Source organism: Lepisosteus oculatus, chromosome 12 (assembly GCF_040954835.1).
Source record: "Lepisosteus oculatus isolate fLepOcu1 chromosome 12, fLepOcu1.hap2, whole genome shotgun sequence".
Taxonomy (NCBI): domain Eukaryota; kingdom Metazoa; phylum Chordata; class Actinopteri; order Semionotiformes; family Lepisosteidae; genus Lepisosteus; species Lepisosteus oculatus.
Genome location: NC_090707.1, coordinates 33,393,259 through 33,408,092, shown reverse-complemented (window position 1 = coordinate 33,408,092; position 14,834 = coordinate 33,393,259). Strand labels below are relative to the sequence as shown.

The following is a 14,834-nucleotide window of genomic DNA, read 5'->3' as shown; positions in this document are numbered from 1 at the left end:
ATTAACAGATGATTTGTTGTGAGTGTTTTTTTTTTGCTGTGGAGCCTGGGAATGGAATGACTTTTGCTTAAATTCAACAGATAATTTTAGAGAAACCCAGGTAGTTAACTATTGGTATTGGTAACTAACAGTTACTGTTCATCATTAATGTTATAAATTATGAAAGCACAGTATGGACATGATTCTCAATAGAAAATGTGTCCACGTGCAAAAGCAAACAAACATTAGTCACTCAGAGTTACCAGACTTCATGTATTTGTTTTATATGTGTCTTTATTTCTCATTGAAAAGGCTTCAGTTTCCCATCTATATTTTCAAGATTGAAATTTGCATACAAATAACTGAACATAATTATAGCCTGTTGCATTGAAACATAATACAACAACAGACATGCAGATGTTGTTTGCAAATGAATCTATAGTTACAGGCTTTGAAACACTGCTGAACTGACCTTTATATAGTCAGTGTTTCCTAAAAAGAACAAAAACACAAAATGGTCTTGTTGCTTAAATGACAGAAAGCCAGTAAACAATAAAATGGTTTTATGATTAAAATATTAATTGTGCATTTGTTTTCTCAACAAATGATCAACCTCCTTATTTGTCATAGCAATACAAACAGGAGAAACAGGAAATCATACATTGTTCCAACTATAAAAGCAGCTTTTTACAATTGATAATGGACCAGGTGAGACACAATGGCAGTTAAATGATGTTTATCACACCAGTGTTTTGGTATGTAAATCCCTTAGGAGAAATAGCCCTTTGTTTCTTTCTGTGCTCATGTTTCTCAGCCTGCTAGAAAATGACGCCTTAGATTAAAAGGGTCCTGCCCAGTAGTTTTTATCTCAGTAGAAAATTGAGCACATCCATGTTAGGGATTTATTCGAACAAGTTCTCAGCAGTTCTTCCAATCTGCCTTTTGAACCTAAAAAGCATCCAAATTAAATACTTTGGTAACTACAGGCTACCCATTCCACGCATTGAAACAATATTTCAAGACAGCAATCTTACAACAGGAACAAGTAATAGGTTTATTCCATGCTGAAAAGAGAAGAAAAACACAACATTTCAGCTGTGGAACCTTCTTCGGGTGCCTGGTGACACATCCAAAGAAGGCTCCACAGCCGAAATGTTGTTTCTTTTCTTTTCAGCATGGAATAAACTTCTACGGCTGTGCAGTGGCTCTGTGGCTAAGGATCTGTACCTGTAGATGGAAGGTTGCCGGTTTGTATCCCACTGCTGGTGGAGGAATCTTACTCCATTGGGCCCCTGAGCTAGGCCCTTAACCCCAACTGCTCCAGGGGTGCTGTATAAATGACTGACCCTGTGCTCTGACCCCAAGCTTCTCTCCCTGTCTGTGTGTCATGGAGAGCAAGTTGGGATATTTGAAAATTCCTAATTCAAGACAAATTCCTAATACATGAAATTGTATATAGCCAATAAAGTGATCTCATCTTTTCTTGTTCTTTTGCACCCGCCGCATGATGACACAGCTACCAACTTGAATCTTAGAACAGGTCGTGTTCTTCAAGTGCTGTACAATTACGAATGTTCTCCTCTAAAAATTACTGACATAAACTCGCCTAAAACCTTGCTTTAACAGAGCTTGAATCTGCTATCAAGTGGGCATTCAATTTTGTCACCTGACTGATTTAAAACATTTTTTCTTTTCAGCGCTATGCGCGATGTCTGACCTCTCAGCATTTAGACCTGCAATCTAAGAGAACGATTCAACCATTCAGGTAAATTTTCCTTCAACCCTTTATTGAAAGAACCCACAGTACTTGGGCCTCAGGCACCTGGCCGACTTAACATACTTAAGAAGCAGTTTTACATCAATTGACTTGACAACCAAAAGTTAAACACACATGCTAAAGAACACATAGCTTTTTTTGTTTTAGTTTGTTTCATGCACTGTCAGTGGTGTTTTCTAGCCACGTCTACATACATTTGTTAACTTTAAACAAAACACACACCGTTTTTAGAATAGATAGATAGATACTTTATTGATCCTGTGAGGGAAATTGCAGTGCAACAGCAGCTTAACACAGACAACACAGCCACAGTGTAACGAATTATATAATAATAGTACAATACAATACAAGAGTTACTCACAGTCTGGACACACAAAGAACAGACTAGAACAGAACAGTACACAGAAAAATCGTATCACACATACGAATATAAATATAGACGTAAATATAGACATAGATATAAATATAGATGTAAATGTATTGCACAGGTCCCTAGCATATATTGCACAAAAAACGGTTGTAAACGGGAAAAGAAAACGAAAGAGAACAGATGTAGCAGTAGATGTGTAGATGCGTTCAGTCCAGAAACAGGTCACTGTCAATGTTGCCTCTGCCCAGACGCAAGGTGGATGTGTAATATACACTACTGTTCTGTACAGCACAGCTTTGGATGAAAGGCAGTGGCTTCTGGAGGTTCCAGTGATCTGTTTGAATGAAGAAGGTGTGTTGCCATGTCTTTATCACCTCCTTAAGCAGGCCCTCTGTTCATTAGCTGCTCTCTCTGCTGCAGTTTTCCACTTTTTTAAAATCACTTTATTGGCCATATACAATTTCTTGCATTAAGAATTTGTCTTTTCACATACCCCAGTTTGCTCTCCTTGAGACACACAGCCAGGAAGAGAAGTTTGAGGTCAGAGTACAGGGTCAGCCATTGATATAGCACCCCTGGAGCAGTTATAATAATAATAAACTTTATTTTATATAGTGCCTTTAAAGGTGGCTTCTCAAAGCGCTTTACAGGATGACAATAACAATAAATAAGAAGACTACAACAATAAATAATAAGATTTCACAAGATAAGACACAATTACAATTACAACAATACAACAATAACAATAGAGGAGACTGTGGAAGGTGGTACTAAGAAGAGCAGAGGGGTGAAGAATGGAAACAGTTAAGTAAAGGCTTTTCTAAAGAAGAAGGTTTTGAGTCTGGATTTGAAGGAGTTTAGAGAAGGTGACTCTCTGATATCCTTGGGCAAAGAGTTCCAGAGCTTGGGGGCATAGCAGGAGAAGGCCCTGTCACCCATACAATGTAGACAGGCTTGGGGGACAGTAAGGAGGGCAGAATTTGAAGACCAGAGGTTGCGAGGTGGGGAGTAGGGCGATAAAAGTTCAGACAGGTATTGAGGTGCCAAGCCATGTAAAGCCTTATAGGTGAGCATGAGGATTTTAAAGTCTACCCGGAATTTGACCGGAAGCCAGTGCAAGGACTCCAGGATAGGAGTTGGGGTTAAGGGCCTTGCTCAGGGGCCTAATGGAGTAGGATTCCTCTCCCACCCACAGAATTTGAACCATCACCCTTCCAGCCTCAGGTGCAGATCTTTAGCCACAGTGCCACCGCTCCGCCCAAGGCCTAGTTTGCAAGACAAAACAGGCAGCAGCCCTCATATCAACTGACATTTCCCTCTGATACAAGAAGGAAACATTTGCATTTATGAAGTTCGAATTTCTGTTTTCTGTATTGAATTATTCGACTGGTCCCTGGATTTCACGGCAAAACTCCAAAACACTTTCGCAAAAATGCACTCAGGTCCTGTAAAGCGCTTTGAGTGGAGTGTCCAGAAAAGCGCTATATACGTGTAAGCAATTATTATTAATTAATATATACTTATTGTTTCCATGCCACTAAGAAGAAAAAGGGTAATAGAATAAAAAGAATAATAATAAACTTTATTTTATATAGCGCCTTTAAAGGTGGCTTCTCAAAGCGCTTATTAACAAAAGACCAATGTGTGGACTAAAGTGCTTAAAAAGCAAGATGAGAATGCATTTACTATGGAACAAGTAAAGGTTTATTCCATGCTGAAAAGAGAAGAAAAGAAACACAACTTTTTGGCTCAGGAGAGACACACCCGAAGAAGGCTCCACAGCCAAGCATTGTGTGTCTCTTCTTCTCTTTTAAGCATGGAATAAACCTTTACTTGCTCCTTTGCAACCTATGCATGCTGACGCAGTTACCTGCTTGCATTTACTATGACTGATATCACAATGTTGCTGATCTGTTCCCACTTGCACAAACTGCTGCTCAATCGGGCTTTGTGCTGCAAATTCTTTTTGGTTTCAGTTCCTGATTGAAATGCCGAAATGCTTGCACTTCCCTATTTAAACGTTTTGCATTAGAATAGTCACAGATCTCACATGTATGCGCTGCAACCGGAGCATTTGTCTTCAAAAAGAGTCTCTTGTTAGAGGCACTTGAAAGAAAGCATGCAGAGTTTGTTGCTGCTTCATTTGCAATTGGCTTACCTGTTCTTCTTTTTAACATAAGCAAGATAAATGTCCTGAGGGAAGTGTGTGTGTGTGTGTGGGGGGTAAGCCGTAGTCCTGCTGGAGATGTGAGTCAGGGTTACATAGCAACAGCCCAACCAAACAAACAACACTTCTCATGCGATCACACAGCAGGTATTTGCGCTGACACATCTTTCTGCCGGAGCATAGTGAAAGTGAAAAATCCTACAGTTATACTTGGTATGGGAGGGTCATTTAAGCCTGTCTCCTCAAGGATTTTTAGAAAGATCAATCCCTCATACAAGTTACATACCTATAACAGGGAACAAATAGTGGACAATACATCCACTGTATGACTCGTTTACTTAGGTTGCTTATAATAATAATTGCTTACACTTATATGCTTTTCTGGACACTCCACTCAAAGCGCTTTACAGGTAATGGGGACTCCCCTCCACCACCACCAATGTGCAGCCCCACCTGGATGATGAGACAGCAGCCATAGTGCGCCAGAACGCTCACCACACACCAGCTATCAGTGGGGAGGGGAGCAGAGTAATGAAGCCAGTTCATAGATGGGGATTATTAGGAGGCCATGATTGGTAAGGGCCAATGGGAAATTTGGCCAGGACACTGGGGTTACACTCCTACTCTTTTCGAGAAACGCCCTGGGATTTTTAATGATCACAGAGAGTTAGGACCTCGGTTTAACATCTCATCCAAAGGACGGCGCCTGTTTACAGTATAGTGTCCCCGTCACTATACTGGGGCATTAGGACCCACATGGACTGCAGGGTGAATTCCCTGCTGGCCCCACTAACACCTCTTCCAGGAGCAACCTTAGTTTTTCCCAGGGGGTCTCCCATCCAGGTACTGACCAGGCTCACACCTGCTGAGCTACAGTGGGTTGCCAGTTGTGAGGTGCAGGGTGATATGGCTGCTGGCTGGCTTGCGTATTTATTTCATCTTAATTTAGTCTGGCTAGGATTCCACCTTCCCTAATTTATTTCATTTAGCAATTGAAATGTATTTTCTGTTTACAAAACTGAGGTAGGGCAGAAAAAGAGAGCTAATTTGGAGTTTGTGACAGTGGTTTGATATGAGAACCCCGTGTTCTTCATTTACATGTAAGTGGTAGCACTGTGGCTAAAGATCTGAGCCTGTGGCTGGAAGGTTGCTGGTTCAAATCTTGCGGCTGGCAGAGGAATCCTACTCCGTTGGGCCCCTGAGCAAGGCGCTTAACTCCAACTGCTCCTGGGTTGCTGTATAAATGGATGACCCTGTGCTCTGACCCCAAGCCTCTCCCCCTGTCTGTGTGTCTCATGGAGAGCAAGCTGGGCTATGTGAAAAGACAAAATCCTAATGCAAGAAATTGTATATGGCCAATAAAGTCATCTTAACTTATCTAACTGTGTTGATAAGATAGCACTTTGACAAAAAGCATGAGAACTGCTACCTTCCTCAAAGAAATATGACTTGGAGAGTGATAAATAGATAAATAGTGATAAAGTCAGCAGTGTTGACTGCTCAGAGGGTTCAATTCCTCTAGCGCTCTGTGCATGGAGTTTGTGTGTTCTTCACATGTTTATGCTAAGCAACAGCCTGCAAGTCAGGATCCACCCAGGCCAGGACACCAGTCCATCTCAGGCTAGTTATTGTTATATAAGCGATGATATATTTCTCTTATTTAATTAACATTTTTCTGAGGCTGGAAGGGACTGTGGCCCCTGTACAAAGGCTGAAGGGGGAATTGGAAAAAAGATGGTTGCAGTATCAGAGCCAGGACAGATTTTAAAGACAGGCAGTGGACTGCAGTAGGTGGTCACACCTGGGAGGCATGGAGGGTCTTGCTGAACGGATTGATTGATGACGGACACTCGCCCTCCAGTACCTTCTCTTTTTTTAAATAAATGTTAGAATTGTATTCTTTGTAAGACGTGTATACATTGTTGAAATAAAGCTTATTTTCTTAAAAAATTTAAAGATATTGTATAATTTCACATTGATTTTTGATTGATGAATTCAAAAACTGGTAATGTTTTCTCACAATGGTCCCTCCTTTAAGCGGGTTCCCACTAATAGGATGAGATTAGTATTTTTACCTTGATTACTGCTGAGTCATCTTGAATAAAAAGCATTAATTCTGCTTTGCCCATCTCCAGTTTAATCATTCTTCAGTGGAAGTGCCTTTCTAGGTTTCTACTAAGTGTTGCTTTTAGATTCAGGGGTTAGTTACATTAATGAATATATAAGACACTCTATTTGATGCATTTTTTCACACTTTGTGCTGACTTCCATATGTCTCTTGAATATAATGACATGTTGTTCAGCTTAGCGAGATTTAAAGCTAAAATCAGTTCAATCTAAACCATGTTTTCTGACTTAATTTGAATTTGCTTAATTACTCTGCTCTTCTCCCCACTGATAGCTGATGTGTGGTGAGCGTTCTGGCGCACTATGGCTGCCGTCGCATCATCCAGGTGGGGGCTACACATTGGTGGTGGTAGTGGGATTCCCCATTACCTGTAAAGCGCTTTGAGTGGAGTGTCCATAAAAGCGCTATATAAGTGTAAGCAATTATTATTATTAATTATTTGTACACAAGGGTCAGAAATGATGGTCCGGACTAATAACTTCCTTTGAGAGATTCTACAATATGTATTGTGTTTACAAATATACAGGATAAGCTTAATTAATGCCACAAAGACTTGCAGCCGACCACAGAGGAACAGAGAAGGTGTTGCTGTAGTGAGTGTAGTGAGTGCAAATTGTTGTTGTTTCAGTGTTTTAAGTTGCTCATGGAGAATTACTCATGACAATTATTGTGGATTGTGAGCTTGAAAATATTCAGATTTTCCATTACAAGTACCAAGGTTTTTGACCATATTTTGTATTAAAAATATTCTCCCAAACACAAAATATTGATGGACTGAAGTCAGAATTTAATACAGAAATTAAGTTCAGTTTATCATATTCGATGATGATGACACAAAACTTCAAACTTGAAAGCATCTTTCAATACATATAAAATGTGTGATAATGCTTTAGTTTCTGAAATCTAATATGATGTGACAATATGACATTTTGTTAGTTTACATAGATACATAGCATTATTTATAATCTCTTTAACACTTTCTCTCTGAGTGTTGCTGTCTGTAGAGCTTTCCATATCTTAATACTCTTCTCCTTCCTCTTCCTCTCCTTCCTCTCCCACGCTGTCAGTGCCCACCTCTTCATAATCCTTCTCCAGGGCCGCCATGTCCTCTCGTGCTTCAGAGAACTCTCCCTCCTCCATCCCCTCTCCCACGTACCAGTGGACGAAGGCACGCTTGGCGTACATCAGGTCGAACTTGTGATCCAGGCGAGCCCAGGCCTCAGCGATGGCGGTGGTGTTGCTCAGCATGCACACAGCTCTCTGCACCTTGGCCAGGTCTCCCCCAGGCACCACAGTTGGGGGCTGGTAGTTGATACCCACCTTGAAGCCAGTGGGACACCAGTCCACAAACTGGATGGTGCGCTTGGTCTTGATGGTGGCGATGGCAGAGTTGACGTCTTTGGGCACCACGTCTCCACGGTACAGCAGACAGCAGGCCATGTACTTGCCATGACGGGGGTCACATTTCACCATCTGGTTGGCTGGTTCAAAGCAGGCATTGGTGATCTCGGCTACAGACAGCTGCTCATGGTAGGCCTTCTCAGCAGAGATCACAGGGGCGTAGGTGGCCAGAGGGAAGTGGATGCGAGGGTAGGGCACCAGGTTGGTCTGGAACTCAGTCAGGTCCACATTCAGGGCACCATCAAAGCGCAGGGAGGCAGTGATGGAGGAGACGATCTGGCCAATGAGCCTGTTGAGGTTGGTGTAGGTGGGGCGCTCAATGTCCAGGTTCCTGCGGCAGATGTCATAGATGGCCTCATTGTCAACCATGAAGGCACAGTCAGAGTGCTCCAGGGTGGTGTGGGTGGTCAGGATGGAGTTGTAGGGCTCCACCACAGCTGTGGACACCTGGGGAGCTGGGTAGATGGAGAATTCCAGCTTGGACTTCTTGCCATAGTCGACAGAGAGGCGCTCCATCAGCAGGGAGGTGAAACCAGAGCCAGTACCACCTCCGAAGCTGTGGAAGATGAGGAAGCCCTGGAGCCCTGTGCACTGGTCAGCCTAGAGAAGGATACAGAGAACGTTATACATAATGTGAAAACAGCTGGAGTTTCATGTAAAATCTGAAAATCTTTACAGATTAAATTGAGCCAGAAATGTATAACCAAAATGCCTCACCAACTTGCGTATCCTATCGAGCACCAGGTCGATGATCTCCTTGCCGATGGTGTAGTGCCCGCGGGCGTAGTTATTGGCAGCGTCTTCCTTGCCAGTGATGAGCTGCTCGGGGTGGAACAGCTGGCGGTAGGTACCTGTGCGCACCTCGTCTAGGGAATTAAAGAAGAGCATAAGAAAGGTTGCAAATAAGCGGAGACTCACGATTGTAATCCCTCCTCTTAAGGGAGCTCCGACTCTTTCACATTTTGGTTGATCATGTGCACCTGTCCCCAGTCCTGTCCCTCCTTCATTAAGCCGGGCGCTCTCGCTACCCCCGGCTCTGCATTGGAAGACGGACGCCCGGAGGCCCGCCTAGTTGCCCTACGTCCGCAGCTTGAGGGCATAGACCTCCAATAGGTGTCCTGACCCAGCTGAGTCCGGGGCTCAGCGCGCCTGGCCTCGTGATCCCATTTTTATTCCCTCTCCCTGCACCGGATCCCTTTCCGGTTTTTATCCTTGTCTAGTTTTTCTTTTGGATGGATCTCCTGGCTATGGACTTTGGGACTGCTTCCTGGTTTCCCCTTCTGGATAGTTTTGGACTTGTACGCCTGTGCCACGCCACCTGAGCACCAGAACACTGCCGCCACGCCCCCCTGTCAGTCATCCCGTCCTGATCCTGTCATGTTTACCTGTTGCCCTCCTCCAGTCTCTTCCGGATTTTACCGTCTGCATAGGGTCCTGACCTACGCATCGTTACAGACTTTTTGATCTAACAGACATATTAGAAAGGGGAGAAGACACTTTGAATCGTGGGAAATGTCCCCTCTTGCCAAGGGAAAACTGTGTAATATTTTATACTATGAAGGATTCGGGAGTGGTTGTGTGACTGGTTAAAGGTCAATTATTTAGTGCAAAGAGTGCAGAATTTGTAATTCTCTCAATTTCTATGTCATACTTTTGTTTCTTTTCTATGTCCTCTTAAAACAGAGGACAGTTGTCACTACTTTCCATTTTTTTGCCAATTATAATTTAAAGTAAAGTAGGTGGCTACAAAAGACGAATTTGGAAGATTGAAAGAAGAGGAGATGTTAATTGAAATCACAGAAAAATAAAACATGTACCTCATGTCAGTTTTTTTTTCACAAAGTAATAAATAGGATATATATAGGATCCCTTTAAAACTAAGTTTTGTTAAACTATTAAAAATCGTGTGTTTTTTTTGCCAGATTCAAAAGAACAGTGATGGAGATACTAACGCGGGGAGAAAATACTTGGTTTTTATGCTGTTGATCTGAAGCTGTTTGTGGTTAAACCGTATGTCTGACTACCTGGACAGAAAATTCAAGTGTATGCTATTTTGTTTCTGTATACAGACTGTATACATTTGCAGTATACAATGCAGACTGTATACATTTTTGGACAACCGTCACTTACCGATGACAGTGGGCTCCAGATCCACAAACACAGCCCGGGGGACATGTTTGCCCGCCCCGGTCTCGCTGAAGAAGGTGTTGAAGGAGTCGTCTCCTCCTCCGATGGTCTTGTCACTGGGCATCTGGCCGTCAGGCTGGATCCCGTGCTCCAGGCAGTACAGCTCCCAGCAGGCATTGCCCATCTGGACACCAGCTTGGCCCACGTGTACGGAGATACACTCACGCTACAGAGAAACAAAGAGGAGACACACTGAATCTGGGTCCTCACAGCCTCATCAATGATATCACCAATAAGAAAAAAAGTGCCTGTTGCAAAGAAAACAAAATATTGCTATCCTTTTCATTTTGTGTTTTACTTTTTGTACAGTTATGGGTAAAGGACCCTACAGCTATAGCAAAAGAGTCCGTAAAGATGGGTTTTATGGTGGACTGCAATCTGTTTAGATGTAGAAGAAATTTCTGTGTATTTCAGCTCAGGCTTCATTATGTCAGCTTTCAGACTAGCTATTGGTGCAAGCACACCCTTGGAAGACTGCTTAAAGTTCGCCAATTGGAAGTGTGCAGAGCAAATAGTGTTAATACTTGTGCGAAATGATTCCATTGCTGACACATTCCGTGAAAGGATGGAATCCTTCGTCAACACATTTTTACACTTTCAAAACCCTTTTTCAGATGTTCTAGTGCTGTTTTTCCATTTTAAGAGTACAGGAAAAAAATTGGTTAGTGACTTAATACATTGTTGCATGAAACACGTAGAATCAAAGCGAGCTGGAAAGTGTTGATACTATCCACTATCAACAGTCAATATGTATGGTATTTTCTTGTTTACATGAGGTTTTAATAAATATATAAACATTTATTTTACCTTGTCATAGTTTCCCAAGGTATATCATGCCTTACCATGTATTGTTCTCATGTTAAAGTGCTGGATTACAAGCAACCTACTGATTAAATTAATCATTTCAGTCTGTATTTTCAGTAGCAAACTGGGAGGGATTAATATGTAAACCCTGAACTAGTTAGCCTAGTATGTAGTTTCACACCTGCTCAGACAGGTCTTCAGCTGTTGTAAAGTTGTTGCCAGCTCAATAATGTAAATGAGGAATGGTTTTGGAAATTCTCCCTCTAGCAAACCAAAATCTACTCATGGCACTTTTTTCTTGAGCAGAAATCAGAATGTATGACTTGATAACATGGCTGGATTTGTTGAATTTCACACAATGCGATCATCCACAGCGCCATTTGTGGAATGGCAAGATTTTTCTTTATCAGTTTTGCATCACAGAGTAATAAACTGCATTTTTATGGGTCACTATGACAGTTTCGTGAACTTTAAAATACACAATCAAAGGAAAACAGACAAGTTTAAGTGAACAGTTATTTCGAGGTAAGCTTTTGATACATTCCACTAGCTTTACAACCTTAACAACAGTACATTATATGTTCAGGTGGGGAGCTGCGTCAGCATGTGAAGGCTGCAAAGGAACAAGTTATAGGTTTATCCCATGCTGAAAAGAGAAGAAAGAAACGTTGTGTTTCCTTCTCATTTCAGCGTACATTATATGTTTTACTTAAAGCATCTGAAAGAAAAATAATGAAGAGAAGCTCCTCAATTGTTTCAAGTGAAGGATTTAACAGATCTCCTGATTTTAGCTCTACCAATGGCTACATTTTTTAACAAATTAAAAATGAAGCAAAGTTTTTAACTCACCATTTTGACTTTTTCTTTCTGCAAGCCGAAGTCTAGGATTCGAAATGAGAAGACTGTGTATGATGGTAGGCATGGAAGGCTATATTTATAGTCCTTTGGGAGTGGATTCCTTGGCAACCAGGTTTGTTGTTGGAAACTAGGGGTTAACTCAACACAATTGTCCTCCGAAATTAAGGCCAAACTCCAAGACTACACTACAGTTCAACACCTTTTTACACGTAACTGAAAGGCACAAACACAAAGCACTTGCCCAGTAACTACCAACAAACTCACCGACTCTTTCATTAACTGAGTGTGGATTCTATATGTATGTCAACTTCATTAATAGCCTTCAATAACAGACCCACTCACATTCAAAAACTGTAGAAACTTATGTTTAAAAAGTCAGCCAGTTTCTCTTAGTATGTGATCTTATATAGATCCTTTAATGTTGAACGTCAGTTAAAATTTTTTCGATCAACATGATACAATAGTAAATATCATTAGAGGGTCATTAGGATTTATGTCGCTCTGCTCAGCAATATTTTGTTAAATAATGATTTGGACAGAATTTTTGGCTGTATCCATGTTGCATGTGAGTACATTAAATCAAATACTGTGAAAAATGTCACATCTTTTTCCCCTTATTTTATATTTGCAAAATACAAACGGTAATTAATCAAAAATTATAATTCAATGCTACATTTGACTACAATCCTACATCTGTTTCTAATATGATCAGGCACAAGACTAAAATATAGATAGGGTGACATTGGAGGTTTGAGCTTCTGCTGTATGTCATATCCCAAGCTGGCCATGGCACTGTGTGTACTCTATATCAACAAATACATCATAGTAAAAAGCAATACTGAAAATTGAGTGATGTATATAATGAATTTCATGCTACAGTACATTAAATAGGCTCAGTATAGTACCGTACTGGGGGTAACAACGTAGTTAGGACATTGCATATAATTATAAATTATTTAGTTGGAAAAAACCTGGATTCAAAATGCTCATTTGTTTCTTGCATTGTTTCATTTAAATGGATTTTCATGTTCATTCACTGAGTTCTGAGAAGTGTCAGATCCTCAGAATGAAATACACTCTGTTCCATTCTTTTCTTCATTTGGACATTTTTTTAGTCAAAGCGAATAGACAATTTTAAAAGGTTCATTGGAAACTGTTCTACTGCTTTGAAATTGTTTGCATTGCCTGCCTGTTAAATCCAAGCTGGGTGTTATGCTCTTCTATCACTTAGGTCCATTAAGTATTGAAAAAAGAAGGTTCTGGGTGGCAGATGGTGCAGTGGTTAGCAGTTTCATTCCAGACGTGGGGTTCAATCTGTGTGGAGTTTGTATGGTCTCCCCACATCATGTGGGTTTCCTCTGAGAGCTCCAGTTTCCTCTTACAGTTCAAAGACATACCGGTAGGCAAATTGGCTTCTGGGAAACTTGGCCTTGGTGCAAGTTTGTGCGTATCTGTGCTTGTGTCTGTGTGTCTACCCTACGATGGACTGGCATCCTGTCCAGGATGTATCCTGCCCGGTGCTTGCTGGGACAGACACCAACTCCTCGTGACTATAAATCAGATCAAGCAGTTAGAAAAAATGGATGAATGGATGAATAGTAGGTTTACTATTACACACATACAGTGGGTGAGGACCAAACCAACTCAGAACTATTGAAGGTGGACACCCTTAGTTCTTTCAAGAAACACCTGGATTAAATTCTTGGTTGAGTACATTAGAAGGAAATGAAATAAGCAAAATGAAATGAATGGCCCTGTGTTGAATGTGTCTTACTTGAATATATATGTTTTCCTGTCCTATATGATTCAGCATTCCATTCAGAGGGTCCACTTCACACCACAGATACCAAGATAAGCTCTGGCCCAATGAGCCACTATCATTCAGATATGGAAATGACCTTTACTATGTAATTCATGATTAAGTGATAAGAGATTAATCTTACAAAGATCAAGGAAAATAATATTTGCAATATGATAACAATTGTTGCTCTGATGCCTACATTCATACAATGATCGGAATGAACTATATCATAATAATAATTTCAAATTTTTAAACAATCTCTGATCAATACATAGGACTTATGATCAACAGTGTACCTGACCACCTGAAGCTGAAAAACCTTTTGCCTCTTCGCATTTCTTTTTCCTGGCCAGTCTTTATCTAACTATATTGATCAAAATAGAATGAGTTAATTAATTGGACCACATTTCCTGTCATAGTTGACACATCCTCTGATATTGATCATTGAGTACTATTGAAGACATTTTACTGATGTTCATCTTGTGAAATTGCTCCAAGTAGTAAACTTATTTATTAGCAAAGTTAGAACTGCTAATATTAAATGTGGTCGGAAAAAATGTTTACTTGTTTTCATTGAGTGATGCTTTAACGTGTCTAATCAAATAGCTAGTTTTGTTTTTCAAGATCGGAAATGCCGTTAAGATGTATTAGATTTTGGTCCACCGAGAGAGTGTCTCAATAAATTGACTTCGTAATTAGAATGTCTTGGCATGTTTACAGAAGCTTGGCTAATGGTTTATCCAGTTTTGGAACAAAAAGAATTACAAAGTGACTGTTATTTACTTGGTAAAGCAACAGTATGATGTACAGGACCTCAATTTAGCTTCTCATATGAAGAGCGGTATCTCCTATAAACGTTTAATCAGTATCACCCCCAAGCAATATCACACAAGCTCCTCTCATCCATCAAAGACCCTCAATTCTGATCCAGCATGTCTCTATTTGGCTTTTGTGTCTATACTGGTCACGTGCAATTGTTTGGGCTTGCGTCTTTTGTTTTCACAAGACATCCCTCTATCTGCTGTTTTTCTTGCACGTGCCTTACAGTTGAACCCAGGGCCTTTGTTGTTTGGTTTATTGTGTGCTGAGCCGAAATGGGCTTCCATGGCAACAGGGGTGCCGTGACGAAGCTGGGTTCATCACAGGAGGGCTTCTTTGTTCAATGCGCTGGGTTGTAAACGGATATAAAGACATGAAAAGGTAAGCCCTTACGCACCTACAACAAGATTGTCCTTAAAACAGTATAGCAAAATATAAGTGTGTGTACAATAACAGTGTGTCCTTCTTCTGTTGCTAGAATACAACATGACAAAAAGGAAAAGGTATACTATACATGTCAGGACGTGCTTTCACAGAGGTGAA

The 14,834-nt window shown here is 40.9% G+C and overlaps 1 protein-coding gene across 1 annotated transcript; it reads right to left on the bottom strand.

Annotated features, from left to right (window-relative positions):
* Positions 1 to 7,189: 7,189 nt before the first annotated feature.
* Positions 7,190 to 11,760, bottom strand: LOC138241998 (tubulin alpha-1D chain-like). Its single transcript, XM_069196567.1, has 4 exons — positions 11,663 to 11,760; positions 9,953 to 10,175; positions 8,540 to 8,688; positions 7,190 to 8,422 (listed from the first exon to the last, which is right to left on the bottom strand). The coding sequence occupies exons 1-4, from the start codon at positions 11,663 to 11,665 to the stop codon at positions 7,439 to 7,441; spliced, it is 1,359 nt and encodes a 452-aa protein (XP_069052668.1). The 5' UTR covers positions 11,666 to 11,760; the 3' UTR covers positions 7,190 to 7,438.
* Between the last annotated feature and the right edge of the window lie 3,074 nt (positions 11,761 to 14,834).

Excerpts from the sequence above, each read along its gene's own strand:
- LOC138241998 (XM_069196567.1), bottom strand. Across the intron at positions 8,689-9,952 it reads TCTGGAGCCCACTGTCATCG|ACGAGGTGCGCACAGGTACC; the intron begins GTAAGTGACGGT and ends TTAATTCCCTAG. Across the intron at positions 8,423-8,539 it reads TCGATAGGATACGCAAGTTG|GCTGACCAGTGCACAGGGCT; the intron begins GTGAGGCATTTT and ends ATCCTTCTCTAG.